The sequence below is a fragment of the Bos indicus genome, chromosome 3 (genome assembly GCF_029378745.1).
Source record: "Bos indicus isolate NIAB-ARS_2022 breed Sahiwal x Tharparkar chromosome 3, NIAB-ARS_B.indTharparkar_mat_pri_1.0, whole genome shotgun sequence".
NCBI lineage: Eukaryota > Metazoa > Chordata > Mammalia > Artiodactyla > Bovidae > Bos > Bos indicus.
In genome coordinates, this window is record NC_091762.1 from 78,614,335 (window position 1) to 78,636,140 (window position 21,806).

Here is a 21,806-nt window from a genome sequence, read left to right on the forward strand (position 1 = left end):
CATTATCCCAGATGAGTATTCCTAGCTTAATGATATCCACAGATTCTCTGGGATATGCAACGGAAGTTCAAAATGCCTAATAAAAAAATACATACAAAATATCAAAATTTCTACTGAGGCTAAAATACCAAAATTAAGTGCTGTCAATACTACATATATTATGCAGATTACAACCTCAGACTCCTTGCTGATGATATTACAGAGCTTCCTCTACTTACAAGGGGTCCCAAAAAACCCATCCTAAGTTGAAAATATGGTAAGCTGAAAATGCACTTTATACACCTCACCTACTGAACATCATCATTTCGCCTAGCCTACCTTAAATGTGCTCAGAATACTTACTTAGCTTACAACTGGGCAAAATCATCCAACACAAAGCCTGTGTTATAGTAAGTGTTGACTATCTCACGTAATTTACTGAATATTGTACTGAAAATGAAAAGAATGGTTGTATGAATTCAGAATGGTTGTATCAGTTGTTCACCCTTGTGACTGCATGACTGACTGCGAGGTATGGCTTTCTGCCACTGCCCAGCATCACAAGAGATATTCAACCCTAGCCCAGGCAAACATCAAAATTCAAAGCATGAGTTCTACTGAATGCATATTGCTTTCATACAATTATAGAGTCAAAAAATTTTAGGCTGATCCTTTGTTAAGTCAGACACCATCTGTATAGAACATTGGTGGATAGAAAAATACTGTGACAGCACTTATACATATATGGGGTTAATGTATTTTGGGAAAAATTTAAGTTATTTCTTATTCACGTACCTGTTCATTGTCCTTTATATGAGATCCTTCAGGAATTGCTTCTACACCTTTCTCATCACCTGTTCTTCTAGATGCATCTTTAAGAAACACAATCACTTTGTCTTCTGGTAAGTATTCAGGGTCCCACAGGAGCTGATCATCATTTTCATATACTAAATTAGTAAAATATAATGTTAAAAATGCCAAATTGAGACAAGTTTTTGTTAATACATATGGAACAAATAACTTAGAGCCAAAATGTTGACAACTAAGAGGTAAAGCGTAGTCCAACTACCTGCTTGACTTCATTCTGAGGCAATATTTATAAGTAATTTAAGCAACCTAAACAGACAGGTACCACTTGATGCCCCTTTTAGATCTGGTCTGACTTACCAAATTCCAAGCTCTCTTAGCTTGAACAGCACTGTGCTGTGCTGTGCTTAGTCATTTAGTTGTGTCCAACTCTGCGACCCCATGGACTGTAGCCCACCAGGCTCCTCTGTCCATGGGGATTCTCCAGGCAAGAATACTGAAGTGGGTTGCCATGCCCTACTACAGATCTTCCCAACCCAGGGATTGAACCCAGGTCTCCCGCATTGCAGGAGGATTCTTTACCGAATAAGCCACAAGGCAAGCACTTGAATACCACTGCTGCTGCTGCTGCTGCTAAGTCGCTTCAGTCGTGTCCAACTCTGTGCGACCCCATAGACGGCAGTCCACTAGGCTCCTCTGTCCCTGGGATTCTCCAGGCAAGAATACTGGAGTGGGTTGCCATTTCCTTCTCCAATGCACGAAAGTGAAAAGTGAAAGTGAAGTCGCTCAGTCATGTGCCCGACTCTTAGCGACCCCATGGACTGCAGCCTACCAGGCTCCTCTGTCCATGGGATTTTCCAGGCAAGTGTACTGGAGTGGGCTGCCATTGCCTTCTCCTGAATAGCACTACCAACACTTAACTAATAATATCTGTATGACCCTGGCAAGTTACTTCCCTTCTTTCTGCCTCATCTGTGAAATGGGGAAAACAACCCTATTAAACAAGGTTTTAGGGATTTAAAGCAATTTAAAGTAATTCTGACACATTAAATAATGTTAAACTATAATTATGATTTCTGAATAGGGATGTCTAAAACAATGCTCGCCAGATATCAACACTGCTTATTTCCTGGTGGTGGGATTTGGGACAATTTTTTCTTACATCTTCGTACTTTTCCATGATGCTTGAAAACGTATTGTTGTAAGTGTAAATCATTTTCATAATAACAAAAGTCATTAAAAAAAAAAAAAGCATTTAGGTTTCATCAGAATTTCCATTATAAAAAGACTTAAGGCCAAATTTCATCAAAATCTTTAAAGAGGAGTGGAGAAGAAACTAAGACAAAAGCCTTGTGGAATTCTACATGACAGGAAGACGAAAACATAAACAAAATTAAGAAGGAACAGTCACAAGACAGACAAAATATCAAAAGTATGGCAACACAGCAGCAAAGGGAAAAAATGCTTCAGAAAATAATAGACTTTTAAAATTCTGTTAAAAAAGCAGGATGAAGAATTTTTTAAATTAATTTAATTTTTATTGAAAGGTAACTGCTTTACACTTGCTCCTTGGAAGGAAAGTTATGACCAACCTAGACAGCAGAGACATTACTTTGCCAACAAAGATCCGTCTAGTCAAGGCTATGGTTTTTCCAGTAGTCACGTACGGATATGAGAGTTGGACTATAAAGAAAGCTGAGCGCAGAAGAATTGATGCTTTTGAACTGTGGTGTTGAAGAAGACTCTTGAGAGTCCCTTGAACTGCAAGGAGATCAACCAATCCATCCTAAAGATCAGTCCTGGGTGTTCATTGGAGGCATTGATGTTGAAGTTGAAACTCCAATACTTTGCCCACCTGATGTGGAGAGCTGACTCATTTGAGAAGATCCTGATGCTGGGAAAGATTGAGTGCAGGAGGAGAAGGGGACGACAGAGGATGAGATGGTTGGATGGCATCACCAACACAATGGACATGGGTTTGGGTGGACTCTGGGAGTTGGTGATGGACAGGGAGGCCTGGTGTGCTGTGGTTCATGGGGTCACAAAGAGTTGGACACAACTGAGCGACTGAACTGAACTGCTTTACAGAATTTGTTTTCTCTCAAACCTCAACATGAATAAGCCACAGGTACACATATATCCCCTCCCTTTTGAAACTCCTTCCCATCTCTCTCCCCATCCCACCCCTCTAGGTTGATACAGAGCCCCTGGTTGAATTTCCTGAGCCATATAGCAAATTCCCATTGGCTATCTATTTTATATATGGTAATGTAAGTTTCCATGTTACTCTTTCCATACATCTCACCCTCTCCACCCCTCTCCCCACGTCCATAAGTCTATTCTCTATGTCTGTTTCTCCACTGCTGCCCTGTAAATAAATTCTTTAGTACCATTTTTCTACATTCTGTGTATTTGCATTGCTGCTGCTGCTGCTAAGTCGCTTCAGTCGTGTCCGACTCCGTGTGACCCCATGGACAGAAGCCCACCAGGCCCCCCCATCCCTGGGATTCTCCAGGCAAGAACACTGGAGTGGCTTGCTATTTCCTTCTCCAATGCATGAAAGTGAAAAGTGAAGTCGCTCAGTCGCTCAGTTGTGTCCGACTCTCAGTAACCCCATGGACTGCAGCCTTGCAGGCATTAGAATACCATATTTATCTTTCTAACTCACTTCACTCTGTATAATAGGTTCTAGGTTCATCCACCTTCAAAACTGACTCAAATGCATTTCTTTTTAGGGCTGAGTAATATTCCACTGTGTTTATGTACCACTACTTCTTTATTCATTCATCGCTCGATGGACACGTTGGTTGCTTCCATTTTCTAGCTATTGTAAACAGTGCTACAATGAACAGTGGGATACACGTGTCTTTTTCAATTTTGGTTTGTTCGGGGTATATGCCGAGGAGTGGGATTGCTGAGCCATATGGTAGTTTTATTCCTAGTTGTCAAAGGAATCTCCATACTGTCTTCCATAGTTGCTGTATCAATTTACATTCCCACCAACAGTGCAAGAGCATTCCCTTTTCTCCACACCCTCTTCAGCATTTGTTTGCAGACTTTTCAAAGATGGCCATTCTGACCGGTATGAGGCAGTATATCTCATTTTAGTTTTGATGTGCATTTCTCTAATAATGAGTGATACTGAGCATCTTTTCATGTGTTTGTTAGCCACTTGAATGATTCTTTGGAGAAATGTCTGTTTAGATCTTTTCCCCATTTTTTGATTGGGTTGTCTGTTTTTCTGGCATTGAGTTGTATGAGCTGCTTATATTTTGGAAATTAATCCTTTGTCAGTTTTTTCATTTGCTATTATTTTCCCCCATTCTGAGGATTGTCTTTTCACCTTGCTTAGTTTCTTTTGCTGTGCGAAAGCTTTTAAGTTTAATCAGGTCCAACTTGTTTACTTTTGTTTTTATTTCTGTTACTCTAGGAGGTGGGTCAGACAGGATCTTGCTTTATGTCATCGAGTGTTCTGCCTATGTTTTACTCTTAAGAGTTTTACAGTTTCTGGTCTTACATGTAGGTCTTTAATCTATTTTGAGTTTATCTATGTGTATGGAATACCAGACCACCTGACCTGCCTCTTGAGAAACCTATATGCAGGTCAGGAAGCAACAGTTAGAACTGGACATGGAACAACAGACTGGTTCCAAACAGGAAAAGGAGTACGTCAAGGCTGTATATTGTCACCCTGCTTATTTAACTTCTATGCAGAGTATATCATGAGAAATGCTGGGCTGAAGAAGCACAAGCTGGAATCGAGATTGCCGGGACAAATATCAATACCTCAGATATGAAGTTGACACCACTCTTATGGCAGAAAGTAAAGAGGAACTAAGGAGCCTCTTGATGAAAGAGGAGAGTGAAAAAGTTGCCTTAAAGCTCAACATTCAGAAAACTAAGATCATGGCATCCGGACCCATCACTTCATGGGATATAGATGGGGAAACAGTGTCAGACTTTTATTTTGGGGGGCTCCAAAATCACTGCAGATGGTGACTGCAGCCATGAAATTAAAAGACGCTTACTCCTTGGAAGGAAAGTTATGACCAACCTAGATAGCATATTCAAAAGCAGAGACATTACTTTGCCAACAAAGGTCCGTCTAGTCAAGGCTATGGTTTTTCCAGTGGTCATGTATGGATGTGAGAGTTGGACTGTGAAGAAAGCTGAGTGCCAAAGAATTGATGCTTTTGAACTGTGGTGTTGGAGAAGACTCTTTAGAGTCCCTTGGACTGCAAGGAGATCCAACCAGTCCATTCTGAAGGAGATCAGTCTTGGGTGTTCTTTGGAAGGACTGATGCTAAAGCTGAAACTCCAAATACTTTGGCCACCTCATGCAAAGAGGTGACTCATTGGAAGAGACTCTGATGCTGGGAGGGATCGGCAGCAAGAGAAAAAGGGGACGGCAGAGGATGAGATGGCTGGATGGCATCACCAACTCGATGGACTTGAGTTTGAGAAAACTCCGGGAGTTGGTGATGGATAGGGAGGCCTGGCATGTTGTGATTCATGGGGCAGCAAAGAGTCGGATACGACTAAGTGACTGAACTGAACTGATGTGTATGGTGTTAGGAAGTGTTATAATTTCATTCTTTTACACGAAGCTGTCCAGTTTTCCAAGTACCATTTATTGAAGAGGTTGTCTTTGCTCCATTGTGTATTTTTGCCTCCTCTGTCAAAAATAAGGTTCCTACAGGTGCATGGGTTTATTTCTGGGCTTTTATCTTATTCCATTGTTCTATTACTTTTGTTTTTGTGCCAGTACCATACTGTCTTGATAACTGTAGCTTTGTAGCATAATCTGAAATCAGGACGGTTGATTCCTCCAGCTCCATTCTTTTTTCTCAACACTGCTTTGGCTATTCAGGGCCTTTTGTGTTTCCATATGAAATGTGAACATTTTTGTTCTAGTTCAGTGAAAAATGCCATTGGTAATTTGATAGGGATCACACTGAATCTATAGACTGCATTTGGTAGTACAGTCATTTTCACAATATTGATTCCTCCTACCCAGGAACATGGAATATCTCTCCATCAGTTTATGTCATCTTTGATTTCTCTCATTAGTGTCCTATAATTTTCTGTGTACATTTCTTTTGTCTCCTTAGGTTATTCCTAGATATTTAATTTTTTGTTGCAGTGGTGAATGGGATTCCTTAATTTCTCTGATTTTTCATTGTTAGTATATAGAAATGCAAGTGATATCTGTGTATTGATTTTATATCCTGCAACTTTGCTAAATTCACTGATTAGCTCTAGTAATTTTCTGATACTATCTTTAGGGTTTTCTATATACAGTATTATGTCACAGTGAGAGCTTTACTTCTTTTCCAATCTGGATTCCTTTTATTTCTTTTTCTTCTCTGATTGCTATAGCTAGGACTTCCAGAATTATGTTGAATAACAGTGGTGAAAGTGGACACCCTTGTCTTGTTCCTGATCATAGGCTGAATACTTTAAAGTTTTTCACCATTGAGAATAATGTTTGCTGTAGGCTTATTATATATGGCCTTTACTATGTTGAGGTAGGTTCCTTCTATGCCCATTTTTTTTTGAAGAGTTTTAATCAAAAATGGGTGCTGAATTTTGTCAAAGGCCTTTTCTGCATCTGTTGAGATGATCATATGGTTTTTATCTTTCAACTTGTTAATATGGTGTATCACACTGATTCATATATTGAAGAATCCTTGCATTCCTGGAATAACCCAACTTGATCATGGTTATGAGCTTTTTGATGTTTTGCTGAATTCTGTTTGGTAAAATTTTGTTGAGGATTTTTGCATCTATGTTCATCAGTGATACTGAAGTTTTCTTTTTTTGTGTTGTCTTTGTCTGGTGTTGGTATCAGGGTGATAGGGACCTCATAGAATGAGTTTTGAAGCGTTCCTTACTCTGCAATTCTTTGAAAGAGTATTAGAAGGAGAGGGATTAGCTCTTCTCTAAATGTTTGATACAATTCTCCTGTGAAGCCACCTGGTTCTGGGCTTTTGATTTTTGGGGAGATTTTTGATCACAGATTCAATTTCAGTGCTTGTAACTGGGTTGTTCATTAATTTCTATTTCTTCCTGGTTTAGTCTTGGGAGATTGAACTTTTCTAAGAATCTGTCCGTTTCTTCTTGGTTATCTATTTTATTGCCATATAGTTATTCATAATAGTCACTTATAATCCTTTGTATTTCTGTGTTGTCTGCTGTAACCTCTCCTTTTTCATTTCTAATTTTGTTGATTTGATTCTCCTCTTTTTCTTTTCTTGATGAGTCTGGCTAAAGACTTGTCAATTTTATCTTCTCAAAGAACCAGTTTTTAGTTTTATTAATCTTTACTAATTCTTTCATTTCTTTTTCGTTTATTTCTGCACAGATCTTTATTCTTTCTTTCCTTCTACTAATTTTGTTTTTTTGTTGTTGTTGTTGTTGTTCTTTTTCCAGTTGTTTCAGGTGTAAAGTTAGGTTGTCTATTCGTTGCTATAAACTTCCATCCCAGAGGTTTTGAGTTGTCATTGTTTTGTCATTTGTTTCTAGAAATAATTTGATTTCACTTTTGATTTCTTTAGTAACCTTTTGGTTATTTAGAAATGTGTTGCTTAACCTCCATGTGTTTGTGTTTCTTACAGATTTTTTCTTGTAATTGCTATCTAGTCTCATAGTGCTGTGGTTGGAGAAGATGCTTGATACGATTTCAACTTTCTTAAATTTACTGAGGTTTGATTTGTGACCCGAGATGTGGACTATCCTGGGGAATGTTCCATGTGCACTTGAGAAGAAGGTGTATTCTTCTGTGTTTGGATGGAATGTCCTGAAGATATCAATGAGATCCATCTCCTCTAATGTATCATTTTTAAGACTTGTGTTTCCTTATTAATTTTCTGTTTTGATGATCTGTCCATTGGTGTGAGTGGGCTGTTAAAAGTCTCCTATTATTATTGTGTTAACTGTCAACTTCTCCTTTTGTCTGTGTTTGTCTTATATATTGAGGTGCTCCTGTGCTGTGTGCATAGGTATTTACAATTGTTATGTCTTCCTCTTGGATTGATCCCTTGATCATTATATAGTGACCTTCCTTCTCTCTTGTAATCTTCTTTAAGGTCTATTTTGTCTGATAGGAGGATTCCTACTTCAGCTTTCTTTTGCTTCTCATTTGCATGGAATATATTTTTCCATCCTCTCACTTTCACTCTATGTGTCTTGAGGTCTGAAGTGGGTTTCTTGTAGACAGCATACATATGGATCTTGTTTTGTATCCATTCAGCCAGTCTGTCTTTGGGTTGGAGCATTTAATCCATTTAAATTAATTTTTGATATATATGTTGCTATTGCCGTTTTCTTAACTGCTTGGGGTTGATTTTGTAGATCTTTTTTCTTCTCTTGTATTTCTTGACTATGTAAGTCGCTTTAACATTTGTTGTTAAAGCTTGCCTGGTGGTACTGAATTCTCTTAACTTTTGGTGGTCTGAAAAACTTTTTTATTTCTCCATTAATTTTGAATGAGATCCTTGCCGGGTACAGTAATCTTGGTTGTAGATTTTTCCCTTTTGTTGCCATTCCCTTCTGGCCTGCAGAGTTTCTGCTGAAACGCCAGCTGTTAAGAGTATGGGGTTTTCCTTGTATGTTACTTGTTGCTTCTCCCTTGCTGCTTTTAAAATTCTTTCTTTTAGTTTTTGTTAGTTTGATTAGTATGTGTCTTGGCGTGTTTCTCCTTCCGTTTATCCTGTATAGGACTCTTTGTGCCTCTTGGACTTGATAGACTATTTCGTTTTCCACGTTGGGGAAATTTTTAACTATGATCTCTTCAAAAATTTTCTCACACCCTTTTCCTCTTCTTCTGGAACCCCTATAATTGGAATGTTGGTGTGTTTGATATTGTCCCAAAGGTCTCTGAGACGATCCTTAGTTCTTTTCATTCTTTTACTTTATTTTCACCATTTTTCTTCCAGCTCATTGATTTGTTCTTCTGCTTCAGATATTCTGCTATTGATTCCTCCTAGAAAATAACTGAGATTTATTAATTTCAGTAATTTTGTTGTTTGTCTCTGTATGTTTATCCTTTACTTCTTCTAGGTCTTTGTTAATTGATTCTTGCATTTGCTCCATTTTGTTTTCAAGGTTTTTGATTATCTTTACTATGATTATTCTGAGTTCTCAGGTAGTTTGCCTATTTCCTCTTCATTTATTTTCACTTCTGTGTTTCTAGTTTGTTCCTTCATTTGTGCAGTATTTCTCTGCATTTTCTTTCTTTTCTTCAAACTTATTGTTTGAGGTCTCCTTTTCCAAGGTGACTTCAAGGTGAATTAATTCTTTCTTTTGGTTTCTGCCCTCCTAAGGTTGGTCCAGTGATTTGTATAAGCTTAATAGGGTGAGATTTGTACTGAGGTTTTGTTTGTTTTTCTTCTGATGGGCAAGGCTGAGTGAGGTGGTAATCCAGTCTTCTGATGACTAGGTTTATATTTTTGTTTTGTTTGTTGTTTAGATGAGGTGTCCTGCACAGGTTGCTACTGGTGGTTGGGTGATGCCAGGTTTTGTATTCAAGTGCTCTCCTTCACTATGTGATATCCCTAGGGTTAGTTCTCCAGTAGTCTAGGGTCTTATAGTCAGTGCCCCCACTCCCAAGGCTCAGAAATTGATCTCTGATCAGGAACGAAGATTTCACAAGTGATTTGTCATGGCATTAACTGAGATTAAAACAAATATCCAAGAATGAGAGGCCAAAGATGAACCCCAGACAAATGGCAGTTACAAAATCAGGCAAATAATAATTAAAATAATGGAACATACATATACATATCCATCCATGAGCAAAGTCAAAACAGTCCAACAAAAATAAAGAACAGCAGACTGACCCAGTGAACAAAGAAAATCAAAAATTATATTTACCAGTTAAGAACAAAACTAACTAAAGCACAAACCGGAAAACAAAACTAAAGCAGGTGCTAAGTGGGGAATAAAGCAATGAAAATAAAACTAACAAATACGTTGAGTGGAAAAGAGAGAAAGAAAAGAAAGAAAGAATAAATATGCAAGTTTACAAAGAGGTAGATAAAGAAGATTTATATACATTAAAGATTAACTGCAAGGGGAAAAGAACAGTAGGAAAAGCAAACAAAGGAATAAATATAGAAAAAACAGTACGTTTAAAAAATTAAAACTAAAAAAGAGAAAACAAAAAAAAGGGGGGGGGATTCCACAGAACTGCAGAAGCCCAATGTAGAGGCAAAGGTTTATAACAACAATAAAAAATGTTTTTTTTTTAATGTGACTGAGGGAAAAATGTAACTGAAGGCAAAAAAACCCACAAAACTCAAAAGCTTAATTAGATTTCATAGTGCCAATAAAATCAACAACTATAACAGAGGAGGGGTGAGGAAGACAAAAAAATCCAAAAGAATCTACAGAACAAGTCAAAACATAAGAATAACACATGTTTTTCTTGAGTCACTGCTGTCAGAGTCCTTTCCCTCACTGGGAGTCACTGTCCACTCACCTCCCTAGGATGCCCTCTGACACTGTGCTGATCTCTGACCTGCTGTGAGGGCAGCTCAGACTCTTATCTGGTCCTACTCCTGTGTGTTCTTGCCTCCAATGTCCACAGCTAACAGGACTAGTGTGTTTTCTTTTGTGACAGCTCTCAATGACCTTTTATATGTTCCACAGACACAGAGTCTGGCCAGTTGACTGTGTGGATTTAATCTGCAGCTTGTACAGCCGGTGGGAAGGTTTTGGGTCTTCTTCCTTAGTCACACTACCCCTGGGTTTCAACTGTGGTTTTATTTCCACCTCTGGATGTGGGTCGTCCACTGGGGTTTGCTCCTGGGGCTTCCCTGGAGGACTTGGGTTTGCCCCCGTGAGGGCCAGGTGTGGAGGTGGTGCAGCTGCTTGGGTGACAAGGGTTCTGGCAGCACCAGATACTGAGGGAAGATGGCAGCTAGAACAGCAGGAAATATAGTGCTCTAGAAGGGTATGGCAACCAGCACTGGCCAATATGCTTCAGTATTCTTGCCTGGAGAACCTCCGCTCCCTGACAGAGAAGCCTGGAAGGCCACAGTCTACAGGGTCACAAAGAGTCAGACACTACCGAAGTGACCCTGCATGTATAGATGCAAGACTTTTTTGCCTGTGGCAGCTCTGCCCCAGTGAGAGTTGAGCGTGAAGGTGACACAGCTGCTTGGCCTGCGGGAACCCTGGTGGCGCCAAGTTGTACAGGGACACTGATTGCTTCCACCACAAGCATTATGGCTTTATCAGAGTCTTTTTTTGAGCCTCTTGCAGCTGGCAATCAGAAGGCCTCTTTAGCCAGTCTTTCTCCGTAGCTCTGTCCATTCAGGCACTTAGAAGGCTCTCTTGCCTGGGGTCCTTCTCTACTGTTCAGAGCGTCAGGCATATAGAGGGAGCCCTGGCTGGGATCCTGCTCTATAGTTCAGTGCGTCAGGCGTTTGATGGGTCAGCCTCTCTACTGTTCAGCTGTCAATGGTGGTAGTGTGGGGAGAGAGACACTATGGTGATGGCTCCATCCCCTACATGTGACTCAGCAGTACTGCCTTGCTTCCATGGCTGCCCAGCTTTCCTCCACAGGCATTTCCCACCACAATCTCCTCCTTCACATCCCCTAGATCTGCCTCTCCACAGTCAACAGCAGAACTTTCCCTGGGATTGCTCCACAATCCCTAAACTCCAGCTCCCAGCTGCTGCATCTTCCAGGAGAACTGCGTCCCTGTCTGGGATATGTATGGCTCCAGCAAGGACTGTCTGACTCTCATTCCATTTAGGCTGCCACAGATCAGCTGTTTCACTCTCAGCCTTAAATGTTTCTCCCCTGACTCAGACAATTGCCCCAGTGTGGGGATCAGACCTCTGCTTCAGTTCCTCCACCCGCTGAGGGCGGGTCCAGTCCTACTAACACTCCCATTTCTCCCCCTAGTTGCTTCATCCTACCAAGTTTTTGGTGGTTCTATATATTCTTTTCTTCTGGTCAGGTACTCCTGTCCTGAGTTCTGCATGCACTTCTATGTCTGAAGGTGTATATCTGAATGTATCCATGGAGAGAGACGTACTCCACATCCACCTACTCCTCCGCCAACTTGTTCTCCCCAGGATGAAGATTTTAAAAGTGCGCTGGATTTACTAATGAAGAGGTGAATCTTTAAAAAATGTTTTCTATGCAGAAATGGCCAAAGCCATACTGGAGAGGACTGAGGAGGAAACAGAAGGTGAAGAAGCAGAAACCTCTTTTGAAAAAAAGTCCCACTATGAGGGACGAAGACAGAGTAAGTAGCTAGAGAAGAAGCATAGCTGAAGAACTTTTTGGTTTTGTTTGTTGGTGTTTAAAGTTAGGAGATGTGAGTGCATGCTAAGTCACTTCAATTGTGTCTGACTCTTTGTGATTCTATGGACTGTAGCCTGCCAGGCTCCTCTGTCCATGGATTCTCCCAGCAAGAATACTGGAGTGGGCTGCCATGCCCTCCTCCAGGGGATCTTCCCAACCCAGGGATGGAGACCCTGTCTTTCTGTGGCTCCTGCATTGCAGGCGGATTCTTAACCCCTGAATCACCGGGGAAGCCCCAAATAGGAGACATAACCACTTAGATGACACTAGAAAGGAGCCAGCTAGAGAAAAGACTTTGAATTTAAGAGTCAAGGCATAGCTGACAGTGTCAAACTTCCTTGTTTGAGACATACCAGGTACTGTGTTAAGTGTTTTCTTATAAATTACCATATCCCTACCCACTCCCCTGTCACTACACACAAACACTTCAAAATATTATACCCTTGTTTCCCAAAAGAGTATAGATCAAAAGACAAGCTCTAGAAATTTTTCCTTAGTAAACTGCATTCCTTTTCTAACCCACTGGTATAATCCTACTGAAACTCTCTAAACTGTAAATACAATAAACTCCCATGATAAAGGGAATCTGGATATACTGCTATTGACTTCTGGGCTCTACTCAGCCTGTTTCCATACTACAGTCCATGTATTCTTGGTTTGAGAGTGGGAGATGGACAGTGCCTTACAATGAAACCCTGGTTCAGGAAGAAGACAATGGAGGGTGGGTCCCTGAGTCCCCAGTGTTCTTCCAGATACTCCCATGTTGGGCCTATGAAACAAGCACACACTCAGAGATACTTCTGGAGTCAATCTGGAAGTCCCAAGTCACAGGTTGCAAACACATCCTTATTTAAACTGAGTACACAAGACGTGGCTCAGACGGTAAAAAAAACTGCCTGAAATACAGAAGACCTACGTTCGATCCCTGGGTCAGGAAGATTCCCTGAAGAAAGTAATGGCTACCCATTTCAGTATTTTTGCCTGGAGAATTCCATGGACAAGAAGCCTGGCAGGCTATAGTCCATGGGATCACAAAGAGTCGGACATGACTGCAACTGAACCAGTGCATGCACCTCAGTCAGACAGGATAACCCTGAGAATATGACACTTAATGCTACACAATTACTATATATTAAAAACAACAATGATTCCTGGTCCAGGAAGATTCCATGTGCCACAGAGCAACTAAGTCTGTATGCCACAACTACTGAGCCTGTGTTCTAGAGCCCAGGAACCACAACTACTGAAGCCCATGTGCCCTGGAGTCCGTGCTCCACAACAAGAGAAGCCACCACAATGAGAAGGCCATGCGCCCCAATGAAGAGTAGCCCCCACCTGCCGCAAGTACAGAAAAGCCCATGCAGCTACAAAGACCCAGCACAGCCAAAAACAAAAATATAAAATTGTTAAAAGAAAGGTTTTTTTAAATGACACAGTTGAGAACAGCTAGAATTCTCAGAGAATAAACCACACTGCCTTAATTGGTTCCAGAAGTAGATGGATTATTTGGCAGTTAAGTTTATATTCTAAATAAAATATGACTTTTGACTATGCTCTAAATAAAACAGGAAACACAACTAATATTTATTAAATGTCTATTGAAGAATGACTAAATGCCAAGAGAAACGCAACTTCTATGATAAAACATAAGAAAACATGGAGGAATGATCTCTATAAATATGACATTAACCTCTACAAATATAACAGCAATACAAAGAAAAAATACTCCATTATAAATAATTAGTATAACTTCATGAACACGCTGGATTTTGAAAGATTCCAATCACTGAAATGTAACATCTTCTGAAACTTCTTCATTCTAATGAATTATCAAATTTAAATTAGAACTTTTAAAAAGCAATCATAAGTAGCCAGCATATTGTATATTGAGTGCATATTGCATATTGAGTGCAGCACTTTCCACAGCATCATCTTTCAGGATCTGGAATAGCTCAACTGGAATTCTATCACTGCCAGGAGCCAGCGTGAGGAGCTCCACCCATGACAAAGGTCATGAGGAAGGAGGCTCGCATACGCAAAGGCGGGATCGAGCCTCAGGAGTTGCCCTGGAAATTCTCGAGCATCTACCCCCAAAACCAGAGTCTGCCTACTTTCTGCTTTGTGCTTTCACCTACACCTCTGACTTTACGGGGGGCTGTCCCCCACTACCTCTCTCTGAAAAAAGAGTTAGCTTACAGCTCCAGTTAATAATTCCTGGGTGTGACAGTGTTTAACCTACAAACTCCTTTGGAAATCCTCTAGCCTGCCTGAATAGGTTTTTCCGGCCACATGTGATTGTTCAGAGCCTCCCAACTGTGAGAGGCAGGAGATGTTCTAAACTGTCTAAACACAGATTCCTTTGAGTAGTTAAAAGATTGATTAAAAATTGTATTGGTGAAAGGTTTTTTCACTTATTGGGCCAATGTTTGCTGCTAAGTCTCCATACTCCTTATCTACTATGTCCTTGGCAGTGTATTGATTGATATAATGGGTGTATAGAAATGTAAGTAGTAGCCTCAATGTTTGTAACCTTGGACCCTTGAGTTAATTCTTTTCTTGACTGAGCCCACCTCACCTTTGCACTATAGGAATGCAGCTTTGTCCAGTGCTTTTTTGGAGGCTGGTGCCTGACTTTGGAATAATCACCTTTAGAGAAAGATAAGTTTCTTAAAATGTTAACAGGCCTCCTGGCCAGAAGATGATGTAATTCACCTGAACTTTTGCATATGATAAGTTTGAAAGCCTGGCTTCGATTAGGACCAGGAACTGCTGTTCTTGCATGACTCCACCCCTTCCCCCATTATCCTCTATGCACAACTTAAGGTATAAAAACTACTTTGGAAAATAAAGTGCGGGCCTTGTTCACCGAAACTTGGTCTCCCCATGTCGCTCTCTCTCCCAAATTCTGGCTGAGTCTCCATCTGGAGCACAGAACCCGCCATGCTTGCTAATTATGCCTGGGCTTCTAAGATCCGACCGGGAAGGCCTCAGTGTCTCCTCTCCTTCGGGAGAACAGAAAGACGCCTGTGGCCTACGTAAGTGGTGCAAACTTCTTGTCTTGAAGTTTTATTGGTCTCCCGCGTAAACCAAGCTACTCAGCCTCTTTTCTCCACTGAATTTTCCTAGTGAGCTATCCTCATCCTATTACTCTATATCTTTGATAAAATATTTAAATAAATAGGTCGCCGATGCCGTCCCCGCTTCGAATACCCTGGATTAGCCGGGGCTGGACCCCGGCAGAAAAATAACTTACAAGTAGTTATAAATAAGTGAAGGAGTTCAGAAGGCAAGAGCTCATATAATGTATTAACACAGGTTAATTGGGGAAGTGCTTTTTATGGCATTTTTAAGTGTGTCATAGGCAAAATGAATTCAAAATAATTTAACAAAGTTCATTATGTGTGTGTTGGGGGTGAGAAGGGGAAAGACTAATGCAGAAAACTGCGAAACTACTTATCACAAAATCATAAACTTTGACAATCTTGGAAATTCCTAGTGACTACAAATAAATGTGAATAAATAAATGAATTTATTAACCTCTGGTTTCTGTGTCATCACATTTTAATGCTCAAGTAAAAATTCTACCTGATCAATATATTATGAGGATGAAATGCTAAAACATAATTAGCAAGATGTAATAATGTGGTTTACCATAGAAATTTCCACATCTTAAAAGGTCACACTGTGATTAATGACATGAATTTTAAGTTGTCTAGCTGAGCTTTACCTACGTGTAGATTAATTTAACTTTCTGTCTCAACAGTATTATTATTATCAACTAAGGGTAATATATGTGTTCATTTTTCAGTAAGTGACTTAAGAATCAGTAATTTGTCTAATGTTCATTAGAAACAACAAGTCACACAGTCCTCTGCTAGTGCTAACCAAGTTCACTCTAAAACTTACATCATGCAAGCATGAAAATTTGGGGATACCTTATTTCTTTGACTTTTTTCCCTAAGTAGCCCATCTAATTCTCAACTAATCTAGTAAAGAGTTCTCAGTTTTAGTATTACTGACACCTTTGGCCAGATAACTCTGAGTTTGGGGAAAGGGGTCCTGTGCATTTTAAGATGTTTACCAAGCATCTGAACTATTTAGAATTATCTCAAAGATACGGCATTTACTCAGTTTTTAGTACATGGGAGAAACAATCATGGTTTTCATATGCCCAGCGAACTTTTTTGCGAATTAAACCCTTTTCATACAGTCTGAGCAGGGTTGACACTGCACCCTGGAGCCCAAAGAAGAGATAAATGAGCCAGAGTACTCACTCAGCTCTTGGGTCACAGTAATTACTTCTGGCTGGGTAAGATTCCAGCTGAGTCAATAGAAGCTCTCTCCAGGACTTTCGCTGGAGCAAAGTGGGATGGGAAAGTTCTCATTTTTCCTGGTTCCTGACTAGGATCGTGAAAAGTTTAAGTCATGAGCTCCCAGGAGCCATCCTACCTTGTCTGACAATAAAGGAAAGAGGCAAAGGAGAGATCTAATATTATAAAAAGCCCTAAATCCAGATTTATTTGAAGACAGATTAGCCAGAACTTCCTAGTAAAGCAATCAAGTAAATTCTTTTTTGCTAAAGCTAACTGAACTCAGTTTAAACTTTGTCACCTGCAAGCAAAAGAGCATAAATGGATACTTTCTGAAAATCTGAATAATAAAACCTAAACCTAAACATAAGAATAAGATTAATTATTTAATGGACATTAATGTTATTTATCGAGCATTTTTTATGTGCCAAACACTGTGCCCCTAAGTGCCACACATAACAACATCACGTGTAACTCCTGAGAAAAAGCTCTATAAATACTTGCTATTTTAAAGATTTGCTATTTTATAGATGAGGAGAAAAAGAAGCAGTTATCCGTGCAAGGCCAAATGCCTAGATAGCCTCAAGTTCACTGACTCCATATAAGTTCTGTTAACACTATTCTGCAACCATCGAGTAACTCAAATGTTTACTAAGTGTCTATGTTTTAGATCACTCAAGGTATACTAAGGATACAAAGCTGAATAAACAAATGATTATAATATACTCTGTTAACTAAAAACGATCATTTACATAAATTTAAGAGACAAGCTTTATCAATATCTCTTCAGGATACTCAGTAACAGGGTTTACTTAAGCAATGAAAAATTCTAATCAATCTGCCAAAGAACTTCTTACTGTGCAGGTACCAAGATATCAAAATCAAAATCACCCAAACTAAATGCTCACCCTTTTGAATGTGCTCACCAAATCGATGAAAAATACAAAACTTTTTCTGTAAGGAAAAAAGGCTCTGTTAATCAGCACTATCCCTTTGACAGTTTTATTTCATAGTGTGGTTTACTGAACAGTTTAACAAGTTTGGTTCATGTGCACAGGTTAACCTAAATGCAGATGAGTTCTTGATATCATGACAAAGGTATGAATTTCTATTATAGAACTAAAAAACAGAGGAAAGGACCTGAACCACAGTGACTCCTCTAAGGCAGTAACTGTGTTAAATCTCATCTGATCCTCATACAATGTAACATGCTTAAATTCTCAGAGTAAGAAAGGGTCCTGAAAAAAAAAAAAAAACAAAAAGAAAGCAATTGCTTTCTAAAATTAGCTAAAATGGAAAAACATTAAACCAAAATTGGAAATTGTGATCACTATTCACTGTGATATCTAATAAGGCAAAAATGTTAAAAGACAAACATATTAAGAAATAATTAAAACTGCCTTTAACTGTAACGTTAATTTGCCACATACAAAAAAATCGAAAACCCAATGGATCATTCATTTTTGCACACAATTAAAATGATTTACAAAAATTGTGCACAGAATTTCAGTATACAATAAGGTCATTCCATACTGATACCTTTAATGTTCCTATATGTTTCAGAAATTAACTTGAAAGCTATTACTAGTGTGCTAAAACATTTCCGTTGTCACTACAATTTACTAGAGCCTGTGATATTCCTATAATGACTTCTGATCTGGGGCTCTGCCCTGAAAACAGACGCTTAGAATATAAAATAGGTTTTCAGTTAAAAAGAAAACAAACAAGACTTTTATAATTCCCAGAGGCTCTGCATATGTAAGCTGAAATGTGGAAAAGAAAACTGAAATAAAAGAAATGAAGAAAGATTTCTAACACTGAGTGATGTCACACTGCACACACTCTCTCTCTCCCTCTCTGGAACTTTCCCAAAGTGGATAATTTGAAATAGACTTAAAAAAAAAAATCCTCAAGTATTCTGTTTTCAGAAGTTCAAGTACTTAATCTTTATGACTTACCTTAGCACTATTACACAAAAAAATGAACAAAAGATCATGCAAAATTTAAGTACACAAGTTTGTCTTTCCAAATTAAATAACACAAACAGCAAAACACTCAATATTAATAATATTAAAAATTTCAGGAGCAAATAAGCTTTTTATATCAGTTGTTTACACTTAAGTTTTTTAAAAACTCTGTCAATGGCTTCCACTGAAACAAAATAACCTACAAAATAACCTTTTAAAATATAAATTATAAAGTTTATAAAAGGGTATATTCAGAGTATTTAAAATATAAAAAAAGATTAAAAGGATGTCTTAAGTCATCTAATAATACAATACCAAAGAAGCATTCACTTTTCTTTCTTTTTTGGCTAGACTTCTATGAACAAAAGTGAAGAAAACAGAAAATATTCCTTACAGATATGGTGTAGGGGTCTTCTTTCATAAATCACGGGGTAACAAATGAACTGTCATGTTCTTATCCCATTATAAAAACAGTTCACCAATTCCTGCTTTTTAAAAGCATGTATTCAGCTATGTAAATATATGAATGACCCACCTTTTTCATTTTCTTTGTATCTACAAATGCCAACTGGAATCTCTGCTTGAAACATGGAGCCCACCATAATCTCCTATTTTAAAAAATATAAAATGTTAACAAGATGGAGTAACAGATTTTATGTCCACTTTCTAGATTTACCATCTTCCTGGGTTAACTGTTCCTGGTTTCTGTCATAAAATAGTTACAACCAATTAACTACCTCAGAGGAGTATTGTGAGGATGAATGAGTTAATAATAGATAAGAGCTTGGATATGATTGGATGAAAGTATCAGTAATAATGATGAGGTGAAATGCAATATAGACAATGGATATGAACTTTAAAATATGGAGAAAAAGAAATAAAAATGAATTCTCATAATTCAACTGATAAGATAACTCTAAAAAGCAGGAAGTCAAATTAAGGTATTTTCAGAGTACCCACTCTAAGCTATGGTCTCTCAATCAGCTTCCCTGGGAAACTGAGAAATGCAAATACTCAGGTCTTACGCCAGACCTACCGAACCAGAAACTATGAGGATGGGACTCAGCAATTAAGTATTTTAACAAGCTATCCATATAATTCTGACACACAATGAAGTCTGAGAACCAGAGCTTTAAGGTAAAGGAAATAACAAAAACAGTTTGAATAAAGCCCAGTAGAGGCCAAATAAATAAAACTTCAAACCAAATGGACAGGTAATCAGTGCCTAACTTTCATTAAAACAATGTAAGATGAAATCATAACTTCTCCCAAACATAATTCAATCTTATTTTAGGAAATCTGATAATCAATCTATATAGTCAAAACACAAGTTAGGGGAAACTGGCTGTTCAGAATGACAATTAGAGGTCACCACTGATGAGATTTTATTAACATAAGACATAGGGACCAAGATTAATTACATGGGCCCTCTTTTGTCTGTGGCTAAATGTTAACAGTTACTGTATTTTCAGAATAAAGACTTACGTAGGAAAGGTATGAAATCATGGTCTAGTAAGTTTAAATAACTCCTGGGATTTGAAGAGTTCCTCTCTCCTATTACTGTTTCCCACTGATGCTAGAGCTTCATTTTATCTAGTGTAACTTCAAAGACATGTCTATGTAATAAATTTATTGCTGCACCTGTACAGGAAAACCAGTTAGTTTTTCTAAAAATACCACACACACATGTTTTCCACTCATACATAGGAATTTTCCTTATATCTTTCACTATAAAAAAGGATACCCTATTGTCACTTCTTGTGTCCCTTTTAAGTTAACTCATCTCCACCTATAGGGAATAGTCAAGTTATCAACCCTGGCTAGGGTGCTTCTAAAAATATTCAATGTTGGATCTATCCTAGACCAAATAAACTAGAATCTCTGGATGAAGGCCATGGTAACCAGCATTAAGATTTCTTTAAGTGATTTTAACATGAAGCCAGGGTTGATAATTTCTAGCTTAGTATAAAGAAAAGATGCCTCTCCTTTTTCCTATTGCGTTCAGAAACTTTTCACCTTAAATTTGTTCTGTAGGGAAATGAAGGAAAACAGTATTTAGGAGCATTATGTACCAAGTATCTATGCAAAATTTTTATTTAATCCTCACCAACTTCGACAAGGCTGAATCTGCTGTCCCTATAACTGTATGTAAGGAGATGAAACTCAAGAAAATGAGTTTCCTTAGGATCACATTATTAGTAAATTCTGGGCTATAACTTGAACTCAGGTTTGGTTTCAAAGCTGTTTCCTCTACCTCAGGTTTCAATAAAAATTTAATTTTGTCTTACAAGCCTTAGAAGATTAATCTCTGAATCCTGACAGCTTTTTACAAATTGGACTAAAATAAGACAATCTGGATTTACTTTATTACATAAATCTGGATTTGCTTTATTACATAATTTTCCTGAGGACGGGACTAATACTTCCTAGTAATGAGGGCTTTATCTCCCCCATGTTCTCCCTCCTTTGAGTTTGTACTGCTTCATTTAAAAAAAGAAAAAATTCAAGGCTCAATCAAATACTCTATGGGGACACTCCAGATACAAAATCAATTTATACTGGAGAAAAAACAAACTTGGATATGTGGTAGAAAATAACAGTTTAAGTTGATTACCAAAGTTTCCAGCTTTTCTAATTTTAATTTCTGCATGTAGTTAACACTTGCTCAAACAAGTCACACAAATAGTAACTTCTGTGATCCTTTTTTTCTGTCTTCAGTCCCATCATTCATTCATTAACCATTCAAGTTATTCAAGTTATTAATAATTAATACATGCACTATGATAATCTTTCCTTACCACTTTAACCCACACTGATGTCTCTCTTTTCTAAACATCTCTTTGTGGTAGTTTAACCGCTAAGTTGTGTGCAACTCTTGCGACCCCCATGGGCAGTAGTCTGCCAGGCTCCTCTGTTCAGGGGATTCTTCAGGCAAAAATACTGGAGTGGGTTGTCATTTCCTTCTCCAGGAGATTTTCCCTAACCCAGGAATCAAACCCAGGTCTCCTGTATTGCAGACAGATTCTTTACTGATTGAGCTACAAGGGAAGCCAACATCTCTTTGGAAACCCATAAATACATCAATTCTGGCTGAAGCCCATAATCCTTGGGTAGTACAGTCCAAGGTCATTTTAATACTTCATTCTTCCCAGCTACAACTACAAAATATACAGATTTTTCCTTATTTTAATCCACAAAGGGGGTTATCTCTTAAGTGTGCCCCTGGCATCCAGACCAGACAACTTTAAAGAAACTAACAAACAAAACACAGGGAAGGATCAAAAGTACTGACTAAACAATCATGACTTAAAAAGGGCAGAAAGGCCACTCGATCTGGTATTTTGGGCAATTCTGCTTCCACATAAATGACTGTTTATGCACTAAATTCAGAATCAGACCTAGGGAAAAGAACACCAAGGGGGA

At 38.6% G+C, this 21,806-nt stretch overlaps 1 protein-coding gene across 18 annotated transcripts in view; it reads right to left on the reverse strand.

Annotated features, from left to right (window-relative positions):
- The window catches only part of MIER1 (MIER1 transcriptional regulator), a 72,861-nt gene that overhangs the window by 15,220 nt on the left and 35,835 nt on the right, over positions 1–21,806 (reverse strand). For all 18 annotated transcript variants that reach the window (XM_070786359.1, XM_070786357.1, XM_070786358.1 and 15 more), the window contains 2 exons: positions 18,919–18,991; positions 775–926 (listed from right to left, as the gene is read on the reverse strand). In XM_070786359.1, coding sequence (XP_070642460.1) covers positions 775–926; positions 18,919–18,991 — 225 coding nt within the window. The remainder of the gene's footprint in view (positions 1–774; positions 927–18,918; positions 18,992–21,806) is intronic.